The sequence below is a fragment of the Polyodon spathula genome, chromosome 16 (assembly GCF_017654505.1).
Source record: "Polyodon spathula isolate WHYD16114869_AA chromosome 16, ASM1765450v1, whole genome shotgun sequence".
Lineage (NCBI taxonomy): Eukaryota > Metazoa > Chordata > Actinopteri > Acipenseriformes > Polyodontidae > Polyodon > Polyodon spathula.
Window position 1 is genome coordinate 7013634 of NC_054549.1, and position 23267 is coordinate 7036900.

General features: G+C 41.0%; 3 protein-coding genes and 1 long non-coding RNA gene across 7 annotated transcripts in view; 1 reads left to right on the top strand and 3 right to left on the bottom strand.

Moving 5' to 3' along the window:
- The first annotated feature begins 446 nt into the window (after nt 1-446).
- LOC121328838 lies at nt 447-2244 on the top strand. Its single transcript, XR_005951724.1, has 4 exons — nt 447-750; nt 1243-1388; nt 1843-1946; nt 2075-2244. It is a non-coding gene; the product is annotated as an uncharacterized LOC121328838 (long non-coding RNA).
- Nucleotides 2245-2391: 147 nt separating this feature from the next.
- On the bottom strand, nt 2392-6687 carry LOC121328837 (spermidine synthase-like). Its single transcript, XM_041273931.1, has 8 exons — nt 6414-6687; nt 5906-6026; nt 5323-5415; nt 4513-4666; nt 4287-4370; nt 4047-4192; nt 3733-3855; nt 2392-3624 (listed from the first exon to the last, which is right to left on the bottom strand). Exons 1-8 carry the CDS (start codon nt 6542-6544, stop codon nt 3607-3609), a joined length of 870 nt encoding a protein of 289 aa, XP_041129865.1. The 5' UTR covers nt 6545-6687; the 3' UTR covers nt 2392-3606.
- Nucleotides 6688-8071: 1384 nt separating this feature from the next.
- On the bottom strand, nt 8072-16723 carry LOC121328835 (exosome component 10-like). Its single transcript, XM_041273929.1, has 25 exons — nt 16500-16723; nt 15886-16022; nt 15402-15525; nt 15143-15244; nt 14870-15035; nt 14389-14497; nt 14223-14298; nt 13768-13878; nt 13528-13671; nt 13244-13434; nt 12947-13103; nt 12429-12577; nt 11937-11987; nt 11442-11553; nt 11240-11290; nt 10887-10962; nt 10691-10800; nt 10444-10539; nt 10075-10149; nt 9815-9920; nt 9662-9735; nt 9079-9256; nt 8669-8736; nt 8460-8536; nt 8072-8360 (listed from the first exon to the last, which is right to left on the bottom strand). The coding sequence occupies exons 1-25, from the start codon at nt 16623-16625 to the stop codon at nt 8330-8332; spliced, it is 2697 nt and encodes an 898-aa protein (XP_041129863.1). The 5' UTR covers nt 16626-16723; the 3' UTR covers nt 8072-8329.
- Nucleotides 16724-17010: 287 nt separating this feature from the next.
- The window catches only part of LOC121328834 (serine/threonine-protein kinase mTOR-like), a 78204-nt gene continuing 71947 nt past the window's right edge, over nt 17011-23267 (bottom strand). For all 4 annotated transcript variants that reach the window (XM_041273928.1, XM_041273926.1, XM_041273925.1 and 1 more), the window contains 18 exons: nt 23081-23177; nt 22803-22901; nt 22593-22715; nt 22229-22411; nt 21660-21794; nt 21088-21262; nt 20615-20750; nt 20342-20489; nt 20039-20161; nt 19765-19847; nt 19551-19623; nt 19274-19348; nt 19019-19154; nt 18709-18774; nt 18511-18591; nt 18047-18127; nt 17808-17913; nt 17011-17323 (listed from right to left, as the gene is read on the bottom strand). In XM_041273928.1, the coding sequence (XP_041129862.1) occupies nt 17308-17323; nt 17808-17913; nt 18047-18127; nt 18511-18591; nt 18709-18774; nt 19019-19154; nt 19274-19348; nt 19551-19623; nt 19765-19847; nt 20039-20161; nt 20342-20489; nt 20615-20750; nt 21088-21262; nt 21660-21794; nt 22229-22411; nt 22593-22715; nt 22803-22901; nt 23081-23177 (1936 nt within the window). In that variant the 3' untranslated portion in view covers nt 17011-17307. The remainder of the gene's footprint in view (nt 17324-17807; nt 17914-18046; nt 18128-18510; nt 18592-18708; nt 18775-19018; nt 19155-19273; nt 19349-19550; nt 19624-19764; nt 19848-20038; nt 20162-20341; nt 20490-20614; nt 20751-21087; nt 21263-21659; nt 21795-22228; nt 22412-22592; nt 22716-22802; nt 22902-23080; nt 23178-23267) is intronic.

The window sequence follows — 23267 nt, forward strand, 5'->3', positions numbered from 1 at the left end:
TTCGTGTAGCTGACCTACATACACAGTGATAATATCTTTATATAGCGCCTTTCATAGTGGACCACCATTACAAAGCGCTTTACAGAGGCAGGCTGGGAACTGTGCATTATGTGCAGAGTTACTTCCAATAGGGCACTGATTTAACATCTTGTCCGCAGGATGGACCACAAGAGGTTAAGTGACTTGCTCAGGTTCACACACTGAGTCAGTTGGTGACAGGCGTGGGATTTGAACCTGTGACGGTCTGGTTACAAGCGCTGGACTTTAACCACAGGACCACACTGCCTCCTAAAACCACTTTCTTCCAATACATTAAAAAAAAAAAACTATTGTATTAGACCAATGACAAAAATGCCCAATTAAATTCCTCTAAACCCTATGAGTCGTGGCATTTAGAACCTGCCACTGAATTTACAGATGAAAAATATACCTGCGCAGCGCTTAACGCTGACGTGTCTTTGGTGCCCTCTGGTGGTAAGCTGTGTCCTTTTTCTATCGTTGCCATTGGCTACAAGTCAAAACAACTGGGCACAAAATGTGCTTCTGTCTAGTCGGCTGCAGGTTACGAGTCTAGAATCAACAGGGAAAATAAATATAAAAAAATAGCCTGCACAGCGATGCCAGGGACCGAGAAAAAGGCGAAGGAAGAGAATAACTAAAAAGACTGCAAAAGCTGCAGGCACGAAAGTCGTGGCCCCGGATGCAATTACACCTCTCTACGTGCCTCCGCCGCCCGTGCTGGGGCAAAAGGTAACCCTTGCAAAGTACTGCTATATTATTTACTTATGTATTTATTTAACTTTTTACAATTTCTCAAATTCAGCAACATACCCATTTTCTGTATGTCTGTCTGTTTAAAAACACGTTGCATTTCTTCAGTCCTATAAACAATTATTACTGTTTTGTTTTTCTGTTTCTATTTCCAATGACGATTAGCAAAACGCCATTTCTGTGGCTCTCATGAAAATTAATCATTTTCATTATACTATAAATTAATAGTGTTGTGTACCTTTAAAAATAATGCAATCTGCCACGCGTAACGGTATTTACATGTATAGTAATGAAGTATTACTGGTGTCCAGAGATAGTATTGCCCGAGAGTTTAGCTGTAGCTTTTTTGCGTGTCCAGTCGTACCATCCCCATTCGAAGCTTGTGTGGGGCAGAACTTAACAAACCTGTTCCGTAATAACATATGATCCCCTGTTCCATTGTTTGAGAACTTTCTCTCGCCCACACCTTAGCTTTTACAAGTTCTGCAAGGATGGAAGGAAGAGAAGACCCAGGTGAACGGAGTGCATGTATCGGACAGGGCTTCACAGAAACTCTCAAGACAGGAGATTCAAGATCTGAAGATGGTCTTCAATCTTACGGACAATGAAAAGACTGGGTAAGGAAAGGACTATAATTAAAAGCAGATAGTGCTACCAGTAGGGTTTTTACTGGCACTAAGGCAGGTGATTCCGCTGCTCTTCTTATCGGCAGTAGAAGTTGTACTGGTATTAACAGCCTCAAGACTGGCGCCAGTAGATGTTCTACTGGTTCAAGTGCGATAAAATACCGGTTCAGAGTTAACGCCATTCAGCACCGCAATGTTCAAAACACATCGTACGTATATGAATGTTCTTGTTTTATAAATACATCGGTTTCCTTAATAAATGTGCAGTATCCCCTGTCATGTACTGTAGTTACACGAAAAAACGTTTATTATTTTTCTAGCCTTTTGTGCACAACGCAGCCTTTCTTGACGGTCCAGTTTCTTTGCATTCCCAGTTATATAGGCATGTACTTTAGCTTGTAGTTATTGATGTGATGACAAATAACTATTGTATTGTGCTTTTCAGAAAAGTCAGCTTCAGTGATTTTCTGGAACTTGTCGTTGAGTTGGAGGGAGATGGAAGAGACATCTGTGAAGAAATTGAACAAGGATTCAAGTATTTAGACTGTGGTAAGATAGTAAACAATGGGCTAGTATAATTTCACATCATTAACTTGGGCAATATAACTTGCTTAGATGCTAATAATACCATACAACTACTAATTGTTGTACTAAAAATATACACTTTTTTATTACAGATAACGATGGGAAAGTAACATTTGATAATCTGAAAAAAGCCTGTCAGTCAGCGGGCATTCATTTCTCACATCAGAAGCTGCGAGAGATGATCACGGAAACAGACACAAACGGAGACGGTGCTGTGGACCGCGAGGAATTTACAAAAGTCATGTTAAAGACCAATCTGTTCTGAAGTATTGTACCGTCTGAACAGAATCAACCCGGTTGATTCACAAAAGTGTTCGTCAAGTTAACTGCTGCACTTCAAACAATGGTATAAAACAGGAATTTTAAGCACGACCACATTTTTTTGTTATTTTATTTGAAAACATAATTACAGGTGTTTACAAGAGTAACTTGGACAATGTGAATGCTTACAGGTCCAAGTGAATCACATACAAGTTTACAAGTAGTTCAGTTCAGAAAGCATTACAACCTTTACCAAAGAGTTGCATTCTAGCTATATATACTTTGACAGATTTGTTCAGAATATAGTTCTGCACCCCAAGGTAAAGAATGCCATTGCTACTGACAGTAGCTAGAGGTTCCATGGGATATTGAACGGCCACCGTATTCTCTGGGGACACTGAAAAGTGAATGCTTGTCCTGCACACTGACTGCATAGGTACTATACAATCCGAAGGGAGATTTGGGGGACTGTAAATATTTCTTTAAGTCATCCAGAAAAATTGTCCAACACTGCTTAAAGTGCATCAGACATCTGCCCGTGACAGAACAATGCTCAGTTCAAGCATACTCCCTCTTGTGAAATAAACACACATTTTAAACGTGTTTTAATAAAACAGAAGAGGAAATAGTGCTTCTGTGCTAAACATTATTGAAGACTGCCAACTAAACAGATTGATTCTGCACATTTGCATGCTTGGTAAGCAAGTAATCTGTTTGTACAAGCCATGAAGATTTGCCATCAGACCTGTTTGAGCAAAGACTTTGTTTCCAGTGACTAACCATGTCAAGGCCTGTCTCTTAGACACTGAATTAATCTACAACCATGATGAGTTTGTGTTACAGCAGTATTGGTAACCAGTTCCAATAAATAAGGTAATGGCAGCTCTCAGGGGAAAGCTTGGCATGTAACTAGCATTCATTTATAATGCAAAAGTGCACACTACTTTATGAAGAACTGAGTACATGTTTGATGCAACAATGTGTAAAACTACTTGGTTTACTATAAATGTCATCTGCACACTCTGGACAAACTGCAAAGCTTTCTCTGTTACAGCAATATTAGAGAGTCAAATGCCATAATGACAACAGAAAAAAAAAAAATGCAATCCTAGTACTTTGCGAACACTCATCCCTTTTCATGCAGCTACAGCCCTTAAAAGGTGTAGCAATGAGCACGTAAGACTTGTGGTTTAAAACCACAGAATTGCTCGAGGTTTCTCTTCTCCTCCTTCCCCAGTGGTCCTATCGTGGTCCGGAAAGGGTTAACTCCCAGAGAGGGAGCGGGTTTTGAGTGACTGTGGAGCGGTTTCTTTCTGTCAACACTGAAGGCCATGGTAGGAATCTAGGACATCTCCAGAACGCTTTATGCTTCACTGAGTACCTGGAAGAAAAAAAAAAAAAATATATATAAAGACCCTTCATACACAACGACCACATTTTACTCAGGTGCGTTAAACAGGCAGTTTCCAATTCATCATTCACGCTTTACCTTCCTGGCGAATTCTGGTAGAATAAAAGCAGCCCGGTGTATCTCGTAATTGTAATATTTAAGGTTCATACTCTCCACTTCTTCATCGGTCAGTTTTCGCACAGGCTCACGGAAGTTTGTTTCCTAATGCAAAAATATAAAATGACGGGCAATTCAATATAGTGTCTGGTACCTTAAATGGTATAAACATCACCTTGTTGTGGGTAATCTTAATATTCAGAGAACCCAAGTAGGACATACCTACCAGAAAATGATATGAATGGTGAACTTTTTTTTTTTTTCAAATGGAATTGATCTTGGTAACTGTTGCTTACTGTGTTCTTACTGCAGAGCATGAAGCCAATCTGCCCACTAGGGTACGTAGGGATAGTACAGTATGCATAATCAACCACGGGGAAGAGTGACTTGCAGAAGGTCCTCATCTCTTTAATCAGTTCCAAATGCAGCCACTGACATTCTCCTGCAGAATTTAGAACAATTGCAATAGAACTGGATCACAACAGCAATTGCATTCCTTTAGGAAGCCCCCCTCTTTGTAAGGTTGCCATTCTTACCTTGGCAACAGAGAATGCCACCGTCGCGCAAGGCCGTCTTCATTAGCTGATAATAGGACTCTTTGAAGAGGCTTTCAGCAGGACCTAGAATTGGAAATAATAAAATTAAAAACAATTTTATTAAAAAAATCCCTGTCGCCTCAGGCTTACAAAATACTAATGCAATAGCTCCATTACACTAGCACAAGCAGTTTGAGTAAACAGCTGATCAGAAGTCAGTTCTTACCTACAGGGTCGGAGGAATCAGTGATAATGACATCGAAGGCAACCTGGTTCTGCTTCATGAACTCGAAGCCGTCCCCAACGTTGAGGGTCAGTTTGGGGCTGAAGAAGCCCTTTGCCATGCCGGGAAGGTACTTCTTTGATACATTAATAACATCCTGAAACAAAGAGAAAAGGGAAACAGGAAAAGCTTCAACACAATTCAATTACTTACTGATGGAGACGCAAGCCCTCCTTTGAGCAGTGCATTTCTGATTCAGTTATCTGTCAGCTAAAGAAATCAAGAGGTTTCTATTTGTTTATTAAAGCCTCCACTGCACTCGAATAAAAGTATCCTTTATTTTTCCATGGCAGGACTTTTCTGTCCTCGTCAACATAGCAATGTTCTTTGATTGTCAATAACCCAGGCAACTTTACCATATCACCCCCTCCCATTCCTGTAGATAAACAGAGGACTCAGTGGCAGCATAAAGACATATGGGTGCATAAACCACTCTCCCCATGCGGTAGAACAGATGGCTTACACAACTGCAGTCACAGAAACACCCAAATGAAACACTTAGGAATTACATGAAAATATTCAAGTGTCTTCTTATGAAATGGCAAATGCAATCTTATAATAACCCATGTTACTATGGTCATTATTATATTATATCTATATCGTTCACCCATATCGATATATATATTTTATATTATTGTGGATTAATTTGTCCTATATTTCCCCCTTCGTATATACACACACAGGATGATTAGAAAATAAAATAAATACCAGCAACAGGAAAAAGAAGAAAAAAGAAAGGTTTTCCCTGCTTACCTCGTCAATTTCACACTGAACCACAGACTCTACTAAGGGGTGCTTCACGACTTCTCTTAGCACTCCACCATCGCCCCCACCAATAATCAGCACCTACAACAGAGCCAATGAGAATGAAAAGGAGTTCCTCGCCTCGTTACACCCCGAACCTTTTCCAATGCTACAATGTACTTCAAGATTCAGGGCTGAGGGTTCTCATTCATTCAATTCCAACACATCACTGATCAAAATTGCAACCTGCAGCATTCTGTTAAAATTAGCTTATCCCCATGGCAACTCATTACTGAAATTGAAGTCACTGTTCGTCAGCTAAACCGGCTTCAAATGAATTAATCACAATTATTATGCATCGAAAGGATCTGACCCTAACGCTGACTACTGTACATTAAACCAACGAGGAACGGACCGCTCTATAGTTGTGCTGACCGCCCAGATATTTTAACATAGTGAAACAAAGGGACTGGCCACAATGCATGTTGAGAAAATGCATTTTTAAAACCTTGGTTACTACTAGAAAAAGTTTAACGCTGAGCCATTATGAAAACAAAAACAAACCAGTAAAAGAGTGTCAGTCGGTGCGTACCTTTTTGGGGTTGGGGTGGCTGCAGAGAGGTAGATTAGCGATCATTTCCTGGTAAGAAAACTCGTCTCGTTCAGTACACTGGATCACCCCATCCAATACCAGAACATTGCCATAAGTTTTACTGCAAGAACCAAAACTACGTTACTACAGCAAGCGTAGTAAAGAACCGCTTCCTGCGTTTCCGATTGATCGCACTCAGTTTTAATTCATGTATGAAAGCCATATGGTTGAGCCTCAGCCTGCAAGAACTGGAAACACTTGCAAGCAACTATTAGTTGAAACAAAACAAACACATAGTATCAGATCAACAAAAACACAATTAACCCCAAGAAACATTACAACCCGTCGGCTCTAAAGAAAGCAAGTACTGTTCTATGCTTTTTTATTAGAAAAGCGAACGAGTCTGCCACCAGGCATATTGTGAAATAAGATTTTTCATCCAATGTTTCCTCACATGTATTGTGTTTAATTATATTACAAAAGACCGGCATTTGATACAGCTACTGACCTTTTAAAAACCATGACATCCTGGAATTGCGATTTCTGCTGATATAAAATCTCTTCAACTTGCAGGCTTAAAGCTTGCCCAGGCCACAGCGTGCATGTTTCTGTGAACCAACCGTCTTTTATATTATTCATTATCTCTGTTTTCTAAATTAAAAAAACAAAACAAAAACAAAAATAAAGGCTAAAAACTGTATGCTAGAACGCGTTTTACTGAAACAGCAACGCACACACAAGACGTACGCCTGATTTCATCAGCATACTCTACCCTTTGCAGTTAAACCGAACTTCAATGGGAGGGTTTGACAAATTGAGACTGTCGAATTGCAAAGAGACAGTACTGCGATAGGACCCGAAAACAGCCAGTAAGACAGAAACAGAGACGGGTAAAGGACTTGAAGTCTCAAGATTGGTTGACCACAGCCGGCAGGAGTCCATGTGAGTCTGGCGTGTTTGAAATCAGCGTCGAGATTTTATATTTTCCAAACATTTGGCTATACCGTACATCTGCCACCTCAGTAGCGAAAAACAAATATTGAAACGGTTTGATGTAATATAGGATTGAAATGCTACTTTATTAATTAGATTTTCTTTCGATGATTCGTTTTTACAGGAGTACCAGTTAATTTTAGTTATCGATTTTCTCACTGAGTGATTTTGGCTTCCCCCTTCACTTTGTATCAGTGCTTATTGTAACCCACATTTCGTATTTTGTCATTAGCGGTGTAATGCATGTTTAACGCACTGTCTCCAAAGCTTTTAATAGATGGTTTGTTTGGTCATTTAACTGCCAGCTGTTCAGCCTTGTATATTGTTTTGAAACGCAAGGTTCAGTTATTTTCGGTAGGAGTGCTTTCCTCCCATAATGAAGAAGCCACACGTTATATATTTATGCAGAAGCCCAGATCAAGGCAGAGTGGTAGTGGGTGTACAGATCTTTGAGCTTCCTCCCGTACTGGTTGGAACTAGCATTTCAAAGCATGTTTAAAAGTCTATTGGTTTAGTAGATCGTTTAACCCTTTCATTACTGGCGACCTCATGGGTACAGATGTTCTAGGGTTTGTATGGGGGCATTGGGAAGACGCAAATGCATGACGAGACCATTAAGGTTGTCTTTTGCCCCCATATAAAACAATGGGAAAAAAATACAATTTCAATGAGATACATTTATTATGACTCCAACACTTTTCAGCTACAATATCTCAAACACGAAAGGGTTAAACAGTAGCTCTGAATACTATGATGATACTACTTTGATACAGAGCTCTAAGAACCTTTAACTGGATCAATTAAACTGCAGTGGTGATTAAGAAGAACTCTCCAGGCTTATTGGAATTAAAGTACATTTGCATTGTGTGTTTAGCTATCAGAGCTGTTCACCCAATTCATTTTGAAGTGGAAGTGTTGATTCTGCCTCTTAAAAATCTAATCTACAGGATAAATTCTAAACCAATGCTTCTGAATAGGTTTAGAAAACAAATGTGGGTTTTTATAAAAACAAGTGTAGACCAGTGTTGCTAAATCTAGGAAAATCCAACATACATGTAAAGGAAGAAGAGAATATGAAGAAGTATTTTATTAATACTGGTAACAACTTACAGACAGAAACTACATACTTCTTACCAAATCACACGCGCACACACACACACACAAAACACTTTGTTTATCACAAATAGTGTGTCCGCTTTATTTTGCCTAAAAATCTGACACAAAGGTATAACATAATAAGCTTCATAACACGACTTGATCCTGGCATTATTTTTCACGCACTAGTTTTTAATAACTCAGTGACTTTAAACTTAAATAAACCAGGAAATGTTCTGTAAATTCGATTACTGAACAAAGTTTGGGTTTATGTTTGTTAACAGTCGTTTGCAAGTCCATTCGTTGATTGAAGTCCATTCATAGTTTTCTTGTGTCTTATCTCTTTGGCCAGTTATGTTTAAAACCCCTAAAAAAAAAAAAAACATGCAAAAATACTTTTTATTTAGCGTTCACCACAACCCATCAATATGAAATAAAGTTCGATGAAAGATGTAGAAATGTTTACCTGTCTGACTTGCCAGCCAAATAAGACATGCTTTTGTTTCCTGGAGTGGAGTTATTTCTGTGTGCTTTAGAGTTTTTCTGAAAAAGGCAACACAAATAACATTGATAGCGTCAATAAGCTTAACACATATTTCTACATCGACCACATGCTGTTCACACACACACAAGAGAAAGGTTTAGTTTCTTTTAAATATTTAAAAAAAGGTCTACCTTGGATTGCTTGGGGTCCTGAGCTTGCTTAGCTGGATCAAACTGCAAAGACTCCTTCGATTTTCTTCCTGAAATTCATTTAACATGTTTAAACAAGAGTTAATAAATAAAGGTTGTGACGACTAGAAAGATGCACTGGCTGACTTAAACAAACCGTACATAACTAGAAATGAAACACTGCAACTGCAAACTGATTCTAGATTAGTAACTGAATAATGCATAAAGGTGAATTTAAATATTGCTGCAAACATCAGCTTGTGAAATGCTCAAATGCAGGTTATCATTAAGAAGTAAAAGGCAAACTGCTGGTTTTTGATTACATATATCTTGTGAGAGTATTAAACAGATAACAAAGACTAGACAAGCTATTTTAGTAGATTCTGATCAGTACTCCAATGACATGAACATACCAGCAAAGACTTTAAAGTCAGACTTGCTGTAGTCGAATGGCTGGAAGTCTGTGGCTGGCGCGTGCTCTGCTGGCTGCACTGTGCGTTTCTTCTCTTGTTTTGGAGCCCCAGCTCCGGGTTCACTCGCACTCCTCTCTTTCTTCTTCTTCTTGTTCCCTTTTTGCTCTGCAGCTGCAACCTGCGACACAGCGCGAAGAAAACTCTACTTGAGACGCAGACTAAATAGAGAGAGCAATGAAAACAGTCCAAGTAGATTTGATACAGATGACCGTTAAAAAGAGAGGCTTTCCAATGTTATTACTTTTATTACATTGATCAGGTTTGTTAAGTATATCTAAGATTTATCCATATATGTCCAGTTTAATAATGCATATACACATATTATATATATATATATATATATATATATATATATATACATATATATATATATATATATATATATATATATATATATATATATATATACCATATACACACACACACACACACACGGTAATTGAGTGACTGCAGCTTTTACATTACCAATAAATTTTTGAAAGCACAGCACAGAACTCAATGAGAACAGATGATCTTTCCTTACTGCAGCTTGTTGCCTGACAGTCACTATGCTTTGTGCCGCGGTCTTGTATTCTTCCTGTGCCTTCTTCCGCTCATCTGAAATGCAAGCTCAATTCAGCGTCCGCGTGTGACTTTAAACAGCAGCGGAAAAGAAATAAAAGAAAACGGCTCTTACCAGCTGCTTTCTGTGCTGCTTCTTTTGCGGCCGCCTTGGCTGCTGCTTTTTCTTTGGCTTCCTTTTGCTGCAGCTCCTGGCTTAAGAGCTTCCATCTATTACTGATCTAAAAGCAAAAAAGAATTAACTCTTTAATTGCACTGCAGTTGTATAGTCCAGGAAATGCTGTGTGAAAGAAAGCCATCAGATTTTGCTGATTTTCTCCTTGAAACAGAGCAGCTGGATTTGATGCATTAAGTTAACAGGCAATGTGTACATACCTCATATACTTTTGAGGAAGGATCGTACTTGGCATTGCGTGAGATGTGAATATTAGTTTCCTTTGAAGGTAAATACTATGGAGAGACAACAGAACATGTTAGCAGGTAAAGAAATACTTTAAATAAGAAAGAATAAGGGAAAGAAACCACACTGTAAAACACAAGCCTCAATAGTTTGGAAGGATAGAAAACACTCCTTTTACATTTAAGAATTATACTCCAAAAGATACGTCAAGTGAACCAGTAATGCTGCGATAACAATTCAAAAAATTAATTTGAACTTTCAAATAAAATACCCACATAACATGCATAATAATCAGATATCAAAAACATGGGAAAAAGTTATTTGAATTCATTGAAACCACACACCATTCTGAAAGGGTTTTCAAAAGACTGCATTATACAGTGAGATTTCTGCTGAGCTACTGTCAGGTGGTTCTCCTCCTTCACATCGGATTCAAAATCCTGCAAGAAAAAGAATAGTGTTACTACTGAAAACTGCAACAAAATGTGTTCAGATAACATTTAACATGTTGAGAGATGAACTTTCCCTTCTTCTGCAACAGATAAAATATATGCAGTAGAGGACAGTAGTTCTTCAATATTTGCTCCTTACAAAGATAGTGATGGTCGCTCTGGCAATGAGGGGGCTGCAGTCTTGAACCTCCTTTCCTTCTTCCATCTCCTCGTTCTCGGAGAACAGTTTGCCTCGCTTCAGCAAGGGTGCTGCAAGAAAAACAGTACAACTGTTCTAAAAGAGAAGAACCAGGATTTTTATGCACAATCATTTTATAAAATAGGGTCTATCTTACCAGCGGAATGAGAATTTGGAATTTCACTTTCAGAGATGTGAGAACTGTCATGAGGTCCAAACAAAGGGTTCTCCGACTACATTGGTAGGAAAAGAAAGATCATAATTCATATTTTACAAGCTCTCGTTTATTACCGTGTTAGCCCAAAACACAGCTTTTTGCTTCACAATGTTTCTGCCATTCGCTTTGCTGGAATACCTTTATCCACCCATATTCCAATACAACACATTCATATATGATGCCCATTAAAGTATACAGTGCCAGCTTTTGTATATATTACACATTTCCATACCTCTTTTCTGATCCTAAACCCTTGTTATAGCCTCAAGTATTTATCATAAAATGTAACAAACCTTTCTTTTGAGAGTTGTAGCCGTCTTCTTTTCAGTAGTCTGAACTTCCGTCTGCAAGAATCATCGGTTGTTACACAGATAGCAAGTATTGCAAGTTGTGTTATGAGAACTTCAGGCATCCACCAATTCAAATACAACTTACTTGCATGCATGCTGCCGCTCGTAATGTAAAAGTTGGCCATGCTTGTTATTCCAGTCTTACCTTGAGAAGAGGCATCTCTCTCGCCTGCTGCATAAGGAGGTGAATCTCATTGACCTGCTGTCGAACCAGCGGCGGGACTGGATTACAACATGCAATAATGCCTTGTGGCTCCCTAAACAATTACACAGAACACACATAAGACGACCGTTATATCTGGCTAAGTTATTGAAAAACCTTTTCGGTGAAGATGACATTTTAATGTATCTTTTTTTCTCCCTCCAGCAAATGATTTTCGGATATCAACTGGAGCAGAACATAAGAAAAGGTTGGGAATGAGAAAATGCCATTTGGCCCATTAAGGCTTGTCCCTTGTTAGCACATCATTCTCCCCTACTGGGGTGGGGCCCAATCTGAAAGTGTAGCCTGGTAGGCTATTCCATTCATTTATAACTGTGTAAAAAAAGTGCTTCCCACCTTCTGTTCTAAACTAACACAAGATCTGAGAGACTAAATCATAAAAAAACAATAATTGAAAAAAAAAAAAATCCAACTTACTTTGGCAACTCTTCTGAAATCTTTATCAACATGTGGTTGGGCAGGACATAGCTGAAATAAAAATCAATAAATAAATAAAAAGAAAATCAATTCTTGAACTGTAGAGTTATGGCCAAAAGTTTTGCCTCACCTACAACTTTAAGAGTGAGACGATTAAGAAAAAAACAAAACTAGCTATATCAATATAATTTGTAACATTATGCAATCGAATGTAACATTATGCAATCATTACATTGCAAAAGTCTACCGGAAGCCATAATAGTGGCAGAGTATTTCATGTCAGATTTCGGAATGTCACATTTTTCAATGTGTCAGTTTTTGGTTAAGTACATGGAAAACTATAAAGCGGTATGTAATTCAATATGTTAATGTAACATTATTCAGCAGGTTTCATTCGACTTTATGAAGCAAAAGGAGTTTGTTCTACTGGGTGATGCTAAACCTTCGGCCACTGCTGTAGGTGCAGCAACGCAGCATTTGTTATTCCCGTACCCTGTGCTTTCATCCTCCTGTCGGGATATCTGGTCTCTCCAAGCGTAGAGCAGCCGGAACGCAGTCAGCTGCTGTGTGTCCAGAGGCTTCTTCTGTTTCCTGTACAGGTCCTGGTAGGAGTCCTCCGTAAATATGGGCTTGATGTATTTCTTTACAGGAATAAAAAATACATACATACACAACTGTCATTATGGGAATGTCAAGTATATATTAAGACCCCAACCCGAAATACGACCCCATCGGGTTGGGGTTAATTAAAATGACCACACCGCGATGCAGAAAATTTACTTAACCCAAACCCGATCTGAAGGAGATCATCCGAAAACACCGCCTCACTCAAGCAGTGAGCAGCAATGTCACAGTGCAGGTCTTCCAATTAAAGCTACAGTACCACAGATAGCTGCGCAGTACACAAGCGTACCATCATTTTTACTGTATTCAGAATCAAATAAACACATCAAGTAGCAACCAAAATATTTACATGTGTTTAATTCTAACAAATCACAACATAGCAGTACCTTCAAGCTAACGTCTTTGCTCTTTTGCCAGGCCATCTGCAGCAGACTAGTCTGGGCATTTCCTTTCTCGTACAACTCGGCTCTCATTTTGTCATAAATGTACAGCAGGTAATGAGTGTCATCCCGAGCATAATTTAACATCTCCTCTGGCAATGGCCTTAAAAAAAAAAAAAAAAAAAAAAAAAGAGGACAGAACGATGTAATACAGATCTTCAATATTAACCCATCTGCCTGATTTAGTAACACGATACGCTCATGTGGTCAGAAAGCCTAAAAAACAAAAAAAGAATGTCATACCTTATCCTCCAGTCAGCCAGCTGGTACTGCTTGTCAGCCTCTACATTGCAGAACAGTTTCATCAAGTGTTCAAGCGAATTTCTCCCCAGGTTGAGAAGGCGTGAAGCTTGGTGTGTATCGAACAAGTTGACTACGTACAGTCCAAAATCTCTCTGTAGCCACTCAATGTCCGAATCTGCACCATGGAACACCTTTAAATAAAACAGAAACTTGGATTATCAGTGTGGGCTGCCCGGTTATGAGTGTAGTCACAGAGTGATGGTAAGCAATGCCACTGTACTAACCTTAACAATGGAAGGGTCAGTAAAGGTCTCATTGAGAATGTACATCTCGCTGCGCAGTTCCAAGGTGTCTATAATGAAATCTTCATCTCTTGTAGAAATCTGCATCAGGCAGGTTAATCCAAGAAAACTCCTATACGAGTGGTGCTAGAAAAAGCGATGGAAACGATACAGATTTCAAAGCATGCCTGGGATTTCAAGAAAAGGATTTCTTAAGGTAGCCGATTAGATATTTTAATATACCTCCAAATCCACTGCAAACTCAGAACAGTGAGCGAGTTTTTCATTTAATTCAACTAGCTCCTCCAAGGTGGTTACAAAGTGGCAATTGGTCTCTTGCAAAGGTTTGTACATCTAAAAAAACAAATTGAAAACATCCATAAAACACGTAAGAAAGGTTACTGTGTATATATACACACACACAAAGTAGTCCGTCGCGTATCAGACTGTGGTGGGACCAGAGTAAGGATGGATAAGTAAAAAGCCGGATGAATGAATCCTGTTTTAAATACCATTATACACAGCTGCAACAATGACTATATTCACATCATTCTGGTTGTGAGATTCAGCTTTTATTAGCTCCCCTAAACCCCTTGTTTAGAAAGATACAGGTATAGTGCTTGCGACAGTCTGCCGTGTGGGTGTGTGCATTCGCTGCTGAGTGACAGGCAAGAGATCGAGACGGAGGTTGAACTAACTTGGGGTTCGGGTTTGGAAAGCAATTTTTCATCTGGGGTAAACTGGTCCAGTTCATACTTATATGGGTGTGAAAACCTGCAAAAAAACAAATAGAAAACACACTTGTTAACAAGTATTTATTTTGTTTTTTATTTAAGAGTGCTCTATGAAAGCAGTTGGGCTTACATGTCTTCCTCTTGTTGCTGGTACCTCTGTTGATGGATGAAATCAGCCAGTGCTGGGGGGACATCCAGGTCTTCAGGCCTTGCATTTTGCAATTTTCTGTTTGCAAGAACTGGAAATGCAATACACAACATGAGGGTATGGAAACAGACCTGCAGTCCACATATTTGCAAAGTGAATCCCCTCCAATGCTGCATTTGCTTTGGTAGTTACACTCTATCTTGTGACCTGACGTACAGAACGAAAAAAGGAATCACTACAACTAAACACCACTGGCTCAGAAAGTTTATTTCAGGACAGTCTCTTTACAATTCTGAATTGCACACCAGAAGCAATGGCAGTAAAGCGAGGGAAATTTAGACATTAGGGTGACATCGGGGAGAAATCCAATGAACGCTAACCTCCTCATCAGCCATGTATAAGGGAGTCACACTTGTAGGACACTTAGCTTATAAATAACTCCCTCACTGCACCCCAAACTTACCAACCGGCAGTGGTTTTAATGCATTCGGTTTAGCAAAGATCTTGGGTACAAAAGGTGTGTTAGCATTGTCAACCTTCTCCCTGAACTTCATCTGAGGTCGCTGGATGTTCTTTGCGTGCAGAAGACGAAATGTTTCACACTTGTTTCTTTGGCTTAATGCCCCGCCCTGGGAATACAAAGACATTGGTCAGCTTTACATGGTGAGCAAAACAAATCAGTAAAAACAGGATGAAAATCAGCTGGTTTTGATTTGACCGTGTTTGATGCACAAACCTTGCGGTTCCAGCTGGACACAATGGTTTTCGGAGGCTGAACACCAGCTGGTAGGATAGGCTGCTTTCTGTTCACCCCGGAGGCCTCGTCTAACAGTATACCCTAAAACAGTCAAAACATTTAGACATAGAAAGGGAGCTCATAGCAATGAAATAAGCACTTGTCAAGCTAGCTCTCATACAATCAAGACATGAATCCTCTTGATCACTCATATGACTGGACTGGGAGAAAAAAAAAAAAAAAACATTGATCTACATACCACTTTCTCCAAGATGACATCATTTGAATCCACCAGCAAATCAAACCTGTCTTCCAGTCCAGTCACCTGGTTTCTGTCTCTCATGTGACTTCTGCAGCCGTGGTACTGCATTATCCTGCTCATACTGCAAACAGACAGGTCAGATTAGACAGGAAAGGGAGCCACATGGATTTTGCTATAATAGTATTGCTATTACAAATATTGCTGTGCAGAACAGGAGCTTATGAACTTCTGTATATGCAACAGATTATTTAATACACTACATTAGTACTTGCTTAATCAGAAAACATAATTCATTTCAGAGTCTCTAAACCCATTTGCTATGAAAATATACATTTTCAATAATACATTAGCACCTGTAATGAAAAGTCAAATAAAATGCTTTTGCAACACTGGATCAATGACACAAAGGATATAACAGTAGACGCTACACACACGCACGGATTCTAAGCTCAGTACTTTAAACCACTCTTAATGCGCTTACCACTGCAGCAGTCTTTCCCCTTGAGTCTCGCAAAATCCCTGAAACCCAGGAAAGCTCCGGTAGAAATCATGCTCATCTCCGGACTGGGGTAGATTAGCAGAAGCCTTCGTAGCTGCCACAACTGTCCCCAAACCATACTAGACAAATCACAACAGAAAGACATAACTTATACTGGTAGATGTTACAGCCCATTCCGCGGATGCCCGCATTTAGCCGCACAAAACAAATTTAGAACAAAATATAGAAGATTCTATACAATTCTCTTTCTTCGGCCCTGATGTTTGTTAAACTACCGGCAGCAGCCTTTCTGGCTTCTTAGTAAGTTAAAAGGATTTTCTACTGTGTAACTACTCCGAACATTATGATGACTTCACTGCGTTTTTCATATATCACATACACATAATTTCCACTGACCCGTGTCATATAAATGATAAAGATATGGTAAAATCGCCCGATAATTCGTGGGGTTTTCTCGAATTTGCTGCATTTGCGATTTACAACGTGTTTGAAATCCTCCGTCTGTAAACACGGTACAGACTAAGCCCACGTTAGACCAACGTGCAGGCCTTTCCCCATTGTATACAACACTAGACAACCGAAACGCTGGCACCAACCTTCACAAAGGAATCGGCATCCTTGAAACCCGGAAAAACTTCGGTCACTTCACTTGTTGTCTCGTCATTTTCCACAGAAACAGACTCCTGTTTCGCTCCCACGGCAGCTGCTCTGGAGGCCGCCATGTTGATACTAAGCAACAAACGCGAGAGCAGAAGCGTTCTCTGCGAGAATTAGATCCGGTCAGAAATAGAGCAGTGCGTTGCTTTTGTTGAAAACCGGCGTTTTGTTTTAAAAGGGCAGAGTAATCTGTGACGGTCTCATACTAACATACCCAACCTAGTCTTTGATTCTATTTTGATACCAAGTATTACAGCTTTGTAGCAACAGAAAAGAAAAAGAGACAGAATCATTTTCTTGGTATCTGTGTGCAGTAATATTTAAATTCACCTGCTGCTGTCAGCGTTATGATAGTGTTTGCAGTGAACGCACAAAAGAGCAATGTATTGAAAATACAGTAAACAGGCAGTGGTGAACAATATAAAACTAAAACACAGCTGTGGAAACTTCTAAGCCTCCTAATCCCAGTCTATCTGAGTTGACTTGATTTATGTGCATCAAGTATCCTCTTTGAATAAAGAACACAGAACTTCATATTTTTATAATTTATTTCCAGTAAAGACATAGTCAAGGTTCATTTTTATTATGTACGTTTATTTCTACTGTAACACAATTAAACTGCAAGTACCGTTTATTTTGGGTTGTTATAGAAATACATGTCTGAATCTACTCGATCCTGGGCACATGTAGAGAAGAAAAATGGCTTCCCTTTGTTGTGATGCAGAAAATCAGTGGGCAAGAAATTAGTTACCAAAATGGACACCTGGAATAGGAAAAAATAAATTCAAAACCATGTGAGCTGCATTGGCCTGTTGCTGGGCATATTACAAATGAAGATTATTACAACAACAACAATAATAATAGTGGATAGTAGATTGTGGGCCCTATTTTCAAGCTGTATAACTCCATGCTAAAGAATATTAAAAGGGATACAGAACTTGGCTTGTTCATTGCTCACCGGTACAGGCTTGTGTGCTCCATTTTATCACAACAATTTCTCTTTGCAATAAAAATAGTTTTGGTGGTAGTTTGTAGAGGACGGTTTTGTAGCAAATACGAGGGCAGGTGCCGAAACTTACTGGGGCAACCAAACACATTTTTATTTTTTTTTTTTAAACAAACCTACAAAACAGACTAAACCATGAAGTAGGAGAACTTAGTAGGAGAGCAGAGCACCACACCTAGTCTGTTTAGGATTTAACTTTTGAAACCCGCTGTAATTTTTGAAATCTTCTAACAGTACTCACCATCCTATGTAACACTGGCAGAGGTTCTCGTGGGATGTTGCCTGCTTGATCAGCAGCTCCACTTGAGTTGGGACGTCCAGGGTCTCGTCATGAGAGAAATCTCGTCCTGGAGGGAAAGCATTAAAAACAATACTCCACTGCCTGCTCTACGGGCAACAATCACACCACGGTCAAACTTTTAAAAGGGCGACACGCATGTCCTGGTCACAAAAAGACGAGTGTCCGCGGGGTTCACTTACCCGTGAGCTTGTCCCGGACACGATTGATAATCTGAATAGCTTTTTTGTTCAAGGCTTCAGGCTGCACTTGGCCATCTCCAACTGGAACCAGAATGGGAACATTGGAAAGGACTTATCACATACACATTAGCGGGTTAAAAAAACAACAACAACAGGTCAGATTCTGTGCTGTCCAAGCTTACTCTGCTACAGTCGTCGCTCACTGAAAACAAAATGTGCGCACCAACAAATGCTATGCCTACAGTTTGCCTACTTTTGTAAGAACAAATTTTAAAACAGTGATCTGATTGGACGATGAGTATTTTAATCTAGCCAGGGCATCAACGTCCCAGAAATGTTGACAAACCTCTTCCACACATCTCAGCAAAGCTCCCTTGCATGAGCGCTGCTTGGAGGACTTGGAGGACGCTGTTAAACTGACTGCTCTGAGCTACCCCAGCTTTCCTCTGTGTGAATATACTCACTGAAGGTATGAATCGATTCAGGCACTGTGGTTCCTGGCTTCTTGTGAGAGCTCTCCCCAAGCTCGATTCCCTCCAGGGTTTCTGAGTCAAAAGAAAGATCTTGTAAACGGGTTGGGCAACTCCAGAGTTAGGAAAGATCTTCCCCTGAACTGTACAGTTAGCTTCATGATTCCCATCACTGTCGTGGATGGTACTCACCTACGGAGTGACCGGCAGTGTAGGAGTCTGTTCCCGTCCTGGAACGTTTATTACCTTTGGTGTTCGCTGTGGATAAAATTCGAGAAGAGCAATGCATTAGGGCTAAATGGGGCTTAGCATCGCCTGTAGACATCTTCACTGCAGTGCGTCTGCAGATCCTGTTAAAGAGCAATGCTATTCAACAATGTGGAGTGGTGGAAGACGGCACTATAACATCCAAGCTAGTACAAGCTGCAAATGCAGGAGGCGACCCTGACTGGCAGCTGTGCTGGATCCAGTCCTGCCTCTTCAGAGGATAGTTAATACTCACTATCCATCAGCCTCCAGTTGAGCAGTGGGTCGTACACAAATGCTTCCAGCACAGCCATCACGCTGTCTCTGTGCTCACGCAACACCTCCATCACTGTGTGACAAGTGATCCTGTAGTTACCATCCAGACCCGTCACCTGAAGGGAAAGCCAGGGTCCCAGTGTTAAAATGGGATCACACTAAAACTGACCACAGGGCTGATTAACACTGGAAAAGAATGGGCTGATAATCTGTCTTTGGAAACCCTCTCGCTCACCTCCATAGCGTTGGTCAACATTCTCGTCAGCCTGAAGGGAATTTTTTCTGGAAACTTCTCTCTCGTCATGGCAACCTGCGAGACAATTGATCCAGGTTCAGAAAGACAACTTTGGATCTGCTTGGATGCTACATCAAAAACAGTAAAACAGCTTCTGTAACTTGAACCTGTTTTTTAAAGAAAGACACGCATTTGATTGGTCATTTTTTCATTTTGATACAAAAGCGGAAGAAAACACACAATCATAAAAATAATAATAAAAAAGAAAAAAACTCACCTCAAAACAGTCGCCGAAGTCAATGTGTAAGATCTTTCCACTTAACCTGTCCAACATCAAGTTTGAAGGATGCCTAAACAGCAAGTTTAGAAAGTTACTGCAGGGTGAATATAAGCAGCACACCAGAGCAAAACCATGCAACCCGAGACCATCTACATTAGATGGCTCAAACTATGAAAATGCTTAATGGTCACCACAAAATCCTATTCCTTACCTGTCTCCGAGACCCAAAATGTAGCCCACCATTGACATCACAGCTAAGGAGCGAGTGTAATTGGTCCTCCTGTCAAACCATACCTAGGGGGAAAATATTGAAGAGCTTTAACGCTGCAGTCGATTTCCTGGTTATAATAAAATTAACGAAGGAGACATTCCATAGGAAAAGTATTTTCTGCATGTGGACAAAAATCACTCCACTAGTGACTGCTAAGGACGACTCTTCTCCAATGATGGCATCTCTTGAGGCAGTGTGACGAGGAAGGCTTTACCTCAGAGCTGGGGCTCTTGAGCCACAGCAGCTTGGCCAGGTCGTCCCCAGCTGTGTTGTTGACAGCGTGCTCAAACACCTCCACTTTCTGCATCAGAGTCAGGTGGTCGTAATCGGGAGCCATCTAGATAAGGAGGGGGGGACAGGTTGAGAATAAAAATAAATCCTCTCTTTTATGAAGATCTACTACTTGTAGGAGCAGCTGTCGCAATTACAGTTCTTTTGAATGGGATTCATGCATAGCAAACAGTGCCTCCCGGTGCTTAAAAACTGATATTGCAGCAAGTCCATTGTGCAATTGTACCCGCAGCATGATGCGGTGCTCGATGTTCAGGAGAATTTTCTTCTTCTCTCTGTAGTCCCTGATGAGCGCGTGCAGAGTGTCGCAGTGCGGGACCCAGCCAATCAAACCAGAGTTTGTAGACAGAGGAATCACAGCATACCTCTGGATGCTGAAACAAATCCAGAAAACACTAAATCCGGAAGTCTGACTTCACAACGGCCACATCCACACGTTTCTGTCGGTGCTCCTCTCACATCATTACCCTCTGGTGAGCCTCACCTCTTCATTTCTTACCTGAGGTTCTTGCGCAGGGACGCAGGGTCGTTTGCCAGGAGGGTGTTGACCAATCCGAAGAGCTGCATGACCCTCTCATCTTGCCGCAGGTCCTCGTGACCCTTCAGCAAGAACATGAACTCGTGGCCATTGCTCCCTGTGGTTGAAGAAAGATAACAGAACAGGTGAGGCAAAGGGTGGAGCAAAGACACCCCGACTGCTGGAAACAGGACATTATACAGAGGATCGACCTATGGACAGAGATTTTATATGGATGTCAGTGATCCCAAATTGGATGATGTGCCCTGGCTGGATCATGCTGGAGACCCAGTTGGACCCAATCCTAGAGAAACAGACACTGGCTATTTCTTATCTGTGGCTGGGTTGGGCTGGGCTAGGAAGATTTTTGATGGCATGGCTGGGCACATGGATTGGCATGTATAATCCTGATCAGTAAGCCTTGCAGATTCAAGTTTAAACGCACTCTTTCTTACCCATGATCGTCAGTTTTCTTGGTCTCTGTTTGGAAGTGATGACTTGTAGAGAAGGCGCTATGGACTGAATGTGTATGATTGGCTGATTGGGGTCATATGTTCCAGGAACTGCCAATTCCAGATCCCGACACATGAGGAGTTTGGGGGACACGTACTGGAGTTCAAGAGAGGTCAACTGGAAACAAAAACAAAAGCACAGATCGGAAAAAAAAGGAATACTTTCACCTACATTTTCTTTTACATTGAAGCTCAGTGCCATTATCTCTTTTGGAGCAACGTACAGGACTTTTTGTCAGGTGAACTAATTCTCCTTGCCTCCCAAAGACATCACGACAGGGGAGGAATTGCAACACCTGGCAGAAAAGGAGCAGAAACTCGCCTGGCTCAGTTGCTGTGGTCAGACACAACTTTGCATTCTGTGGCAACGCCTTTACAATGATCTATCTACAAGTGCAATGCCATCAAACAAAACTCTCCAAGGCCAGAATGATGGCATGTGAAACGGAGACGTGGGGGGCCCTGCACTTCTACTGCGTCAGTGGGCTGGTATTCTGGGGATCTCGCTGGCTCACCTGTGGCAGCTGCTTGGATATCCTGCGGAAGACGTGGTAGTAGAGGTCCCAGGCCTGGGTGAGGTCCTTCACATTCCCAGACCTCATGTACTTCCTGCACCACTCCTGAGCCTCCATCAGGTCTCGACCGTACGCCTGCACAAGACAGGCAGGGTTACAGTGACCAGCGAAGTACACTGTGTGAATGGGTTCCCAGAGACAGAGGCGATGGGCAAACAACTACATGGAAGGTTTATAAAAACTGAAGTGGAAAAATAAGCTTGTTTAATTGCAGATTACCATGCCTTTAAACCAGCAGATTCTGAGATCCAATTAATTTCCACTGATGTTAAAGTGGTGATCTCCAGGGGTAAACTAAACTGAACTAGAGTCTAACAATTAAATGTTTTTAGTATTGGCAACATAATTTTTATAAGTTATTAACAAGATTGTGAAGTTTGGCAATAAATGGATAATTATTTCCTATCTAAAATAACTACAGCTTCTGGATTTGAATCCCAGTTTAGGGCCTGTTCTGTTTTCAGCACTAGAAACAAGGCTGGACTCCTCCCAATGTCAGGTATGCTCACCTGGTTGAAGGAGGTCTCTTTGAGAGTCTGTGGGCCCCTCTCCATCATGGCGTGGAGCGGCTCCAGCACGGCGAACATGCCCTTGACGTTCCGCTCACCAAAGTAAAGACGCGACGCCTCCTCCAGACCCTCGTGCCACATCTCATGCCAGAGGATAGCCACTCGAATCAACTCCTCACTTACCTGGGAGCGTGTGAGAGGGGACAGGAAAGAGGACAAGGACAGGAGTGGAGAGAGGACAGAGGAGAAAGGAGAGGAAGGAGAGATTGTGTGTTTTTAAAGTGTAACCTGGTGTACTTCGGTACAGGTATATCAATAATAATGAGTTGCAGTGTATTCGTGTGTATGATGCAGAGTCGTTTACCATCATGGCCTGCTGGACCAAGGTATTGCAGTGCTCGCACATGTTCTTCAGGATCTTGTTGGCTGCATTGTGCCGGGCAGTGGTGGTGGACTTGGAGGCTACAGTCAGTGGATAGATCAGCGCCTAGAACACCAACCAAACAGTTAGGATCAACGACTCCCAAAAAAAAAACACAGACTCGATGGCAAGACCCTCTGGGACTGCGCTTACCTGCGGGTGGTATCTGCCAATGTCAGTGAGGAGTTGATGAATGAGACGTCCCACCAGGGCTCGAGGGGTGTCGATTCGAGCAATGAGCTGAGGGATAACCTGAAACCAGAAAGAGCAGCAATCAGCTCTGTGAAACCCTACCCTCTTTATACCCATACATGCACAGTTTAAGTGAACGAGTTCTCCATCTCTCTAGAATACCTTGCGTCAGAATCCACTTAGCTGTGAGGTGCTGCACAGTATTGTATTGTATTGTATTGTATTGCTTGACTCTTTACCTGTAACCAGGTGTCAATCTGAATAGTCTTGATCCCCTCCACCAAGGCTTCATTCACTTCAGGCCAGTGTCCATAATCAAACCACAATGTCAGGACTCTGACACACAGGAGAAAAACAACAACAGCGTGAGACTAATGCATTTCAGATACAAAGAGTTCCTAAATGACAATGCAACAAAAGTTTTGG

Excerpts from the sequence above, each read along its gene's own strand:
- LOC121328837 (XM_041273931.1), bottom strand. The coding sequence starts at position 6,544 with ATGAATAATATAAAAGACGGTTGGTTCACAGAAACATGCACGCTGTGG. Across the intron at positions 5,416-5,905 it reads GCCACCCCAACCCCAAAAAG|GTGCTGATTATTGGTGGGGG; the intron begins GTACGCACCGAC and ends GCTCTGTTGTAG. Across the intron at positions 3,856-4,046 it reads TGCTCTGCAGTAAGAACACA|GAAACAAACTTCCGTGAGCC; the intron begins GTAAGCAACAGT and ends TTTTTGCATTAG.
- LOC121328835 (XM_041273929.1), bottom strand. The coding sequence starts at position 16,625 with ATGGCGGCCTCCAGAGCAGCTGCCGTGGGAGCGAAACAGGAGTCTGTT. Across the intron at positions 13,672-13,767 it reads AGTTTGCAGTGGATTTGGAG|CACCACTCGTATAGGAGTTT; the intron begins GTATATTAAAAT and ends CGCTTTTTCTAG. Across the intron at positions 11,291-11,441 it reads GAGAGATGCCTCTTCTCAAG|ACGGAAGTTCAGACTACTGA; the intron begins GTAAGACTGGAA and ends TGATTCTTGCAG.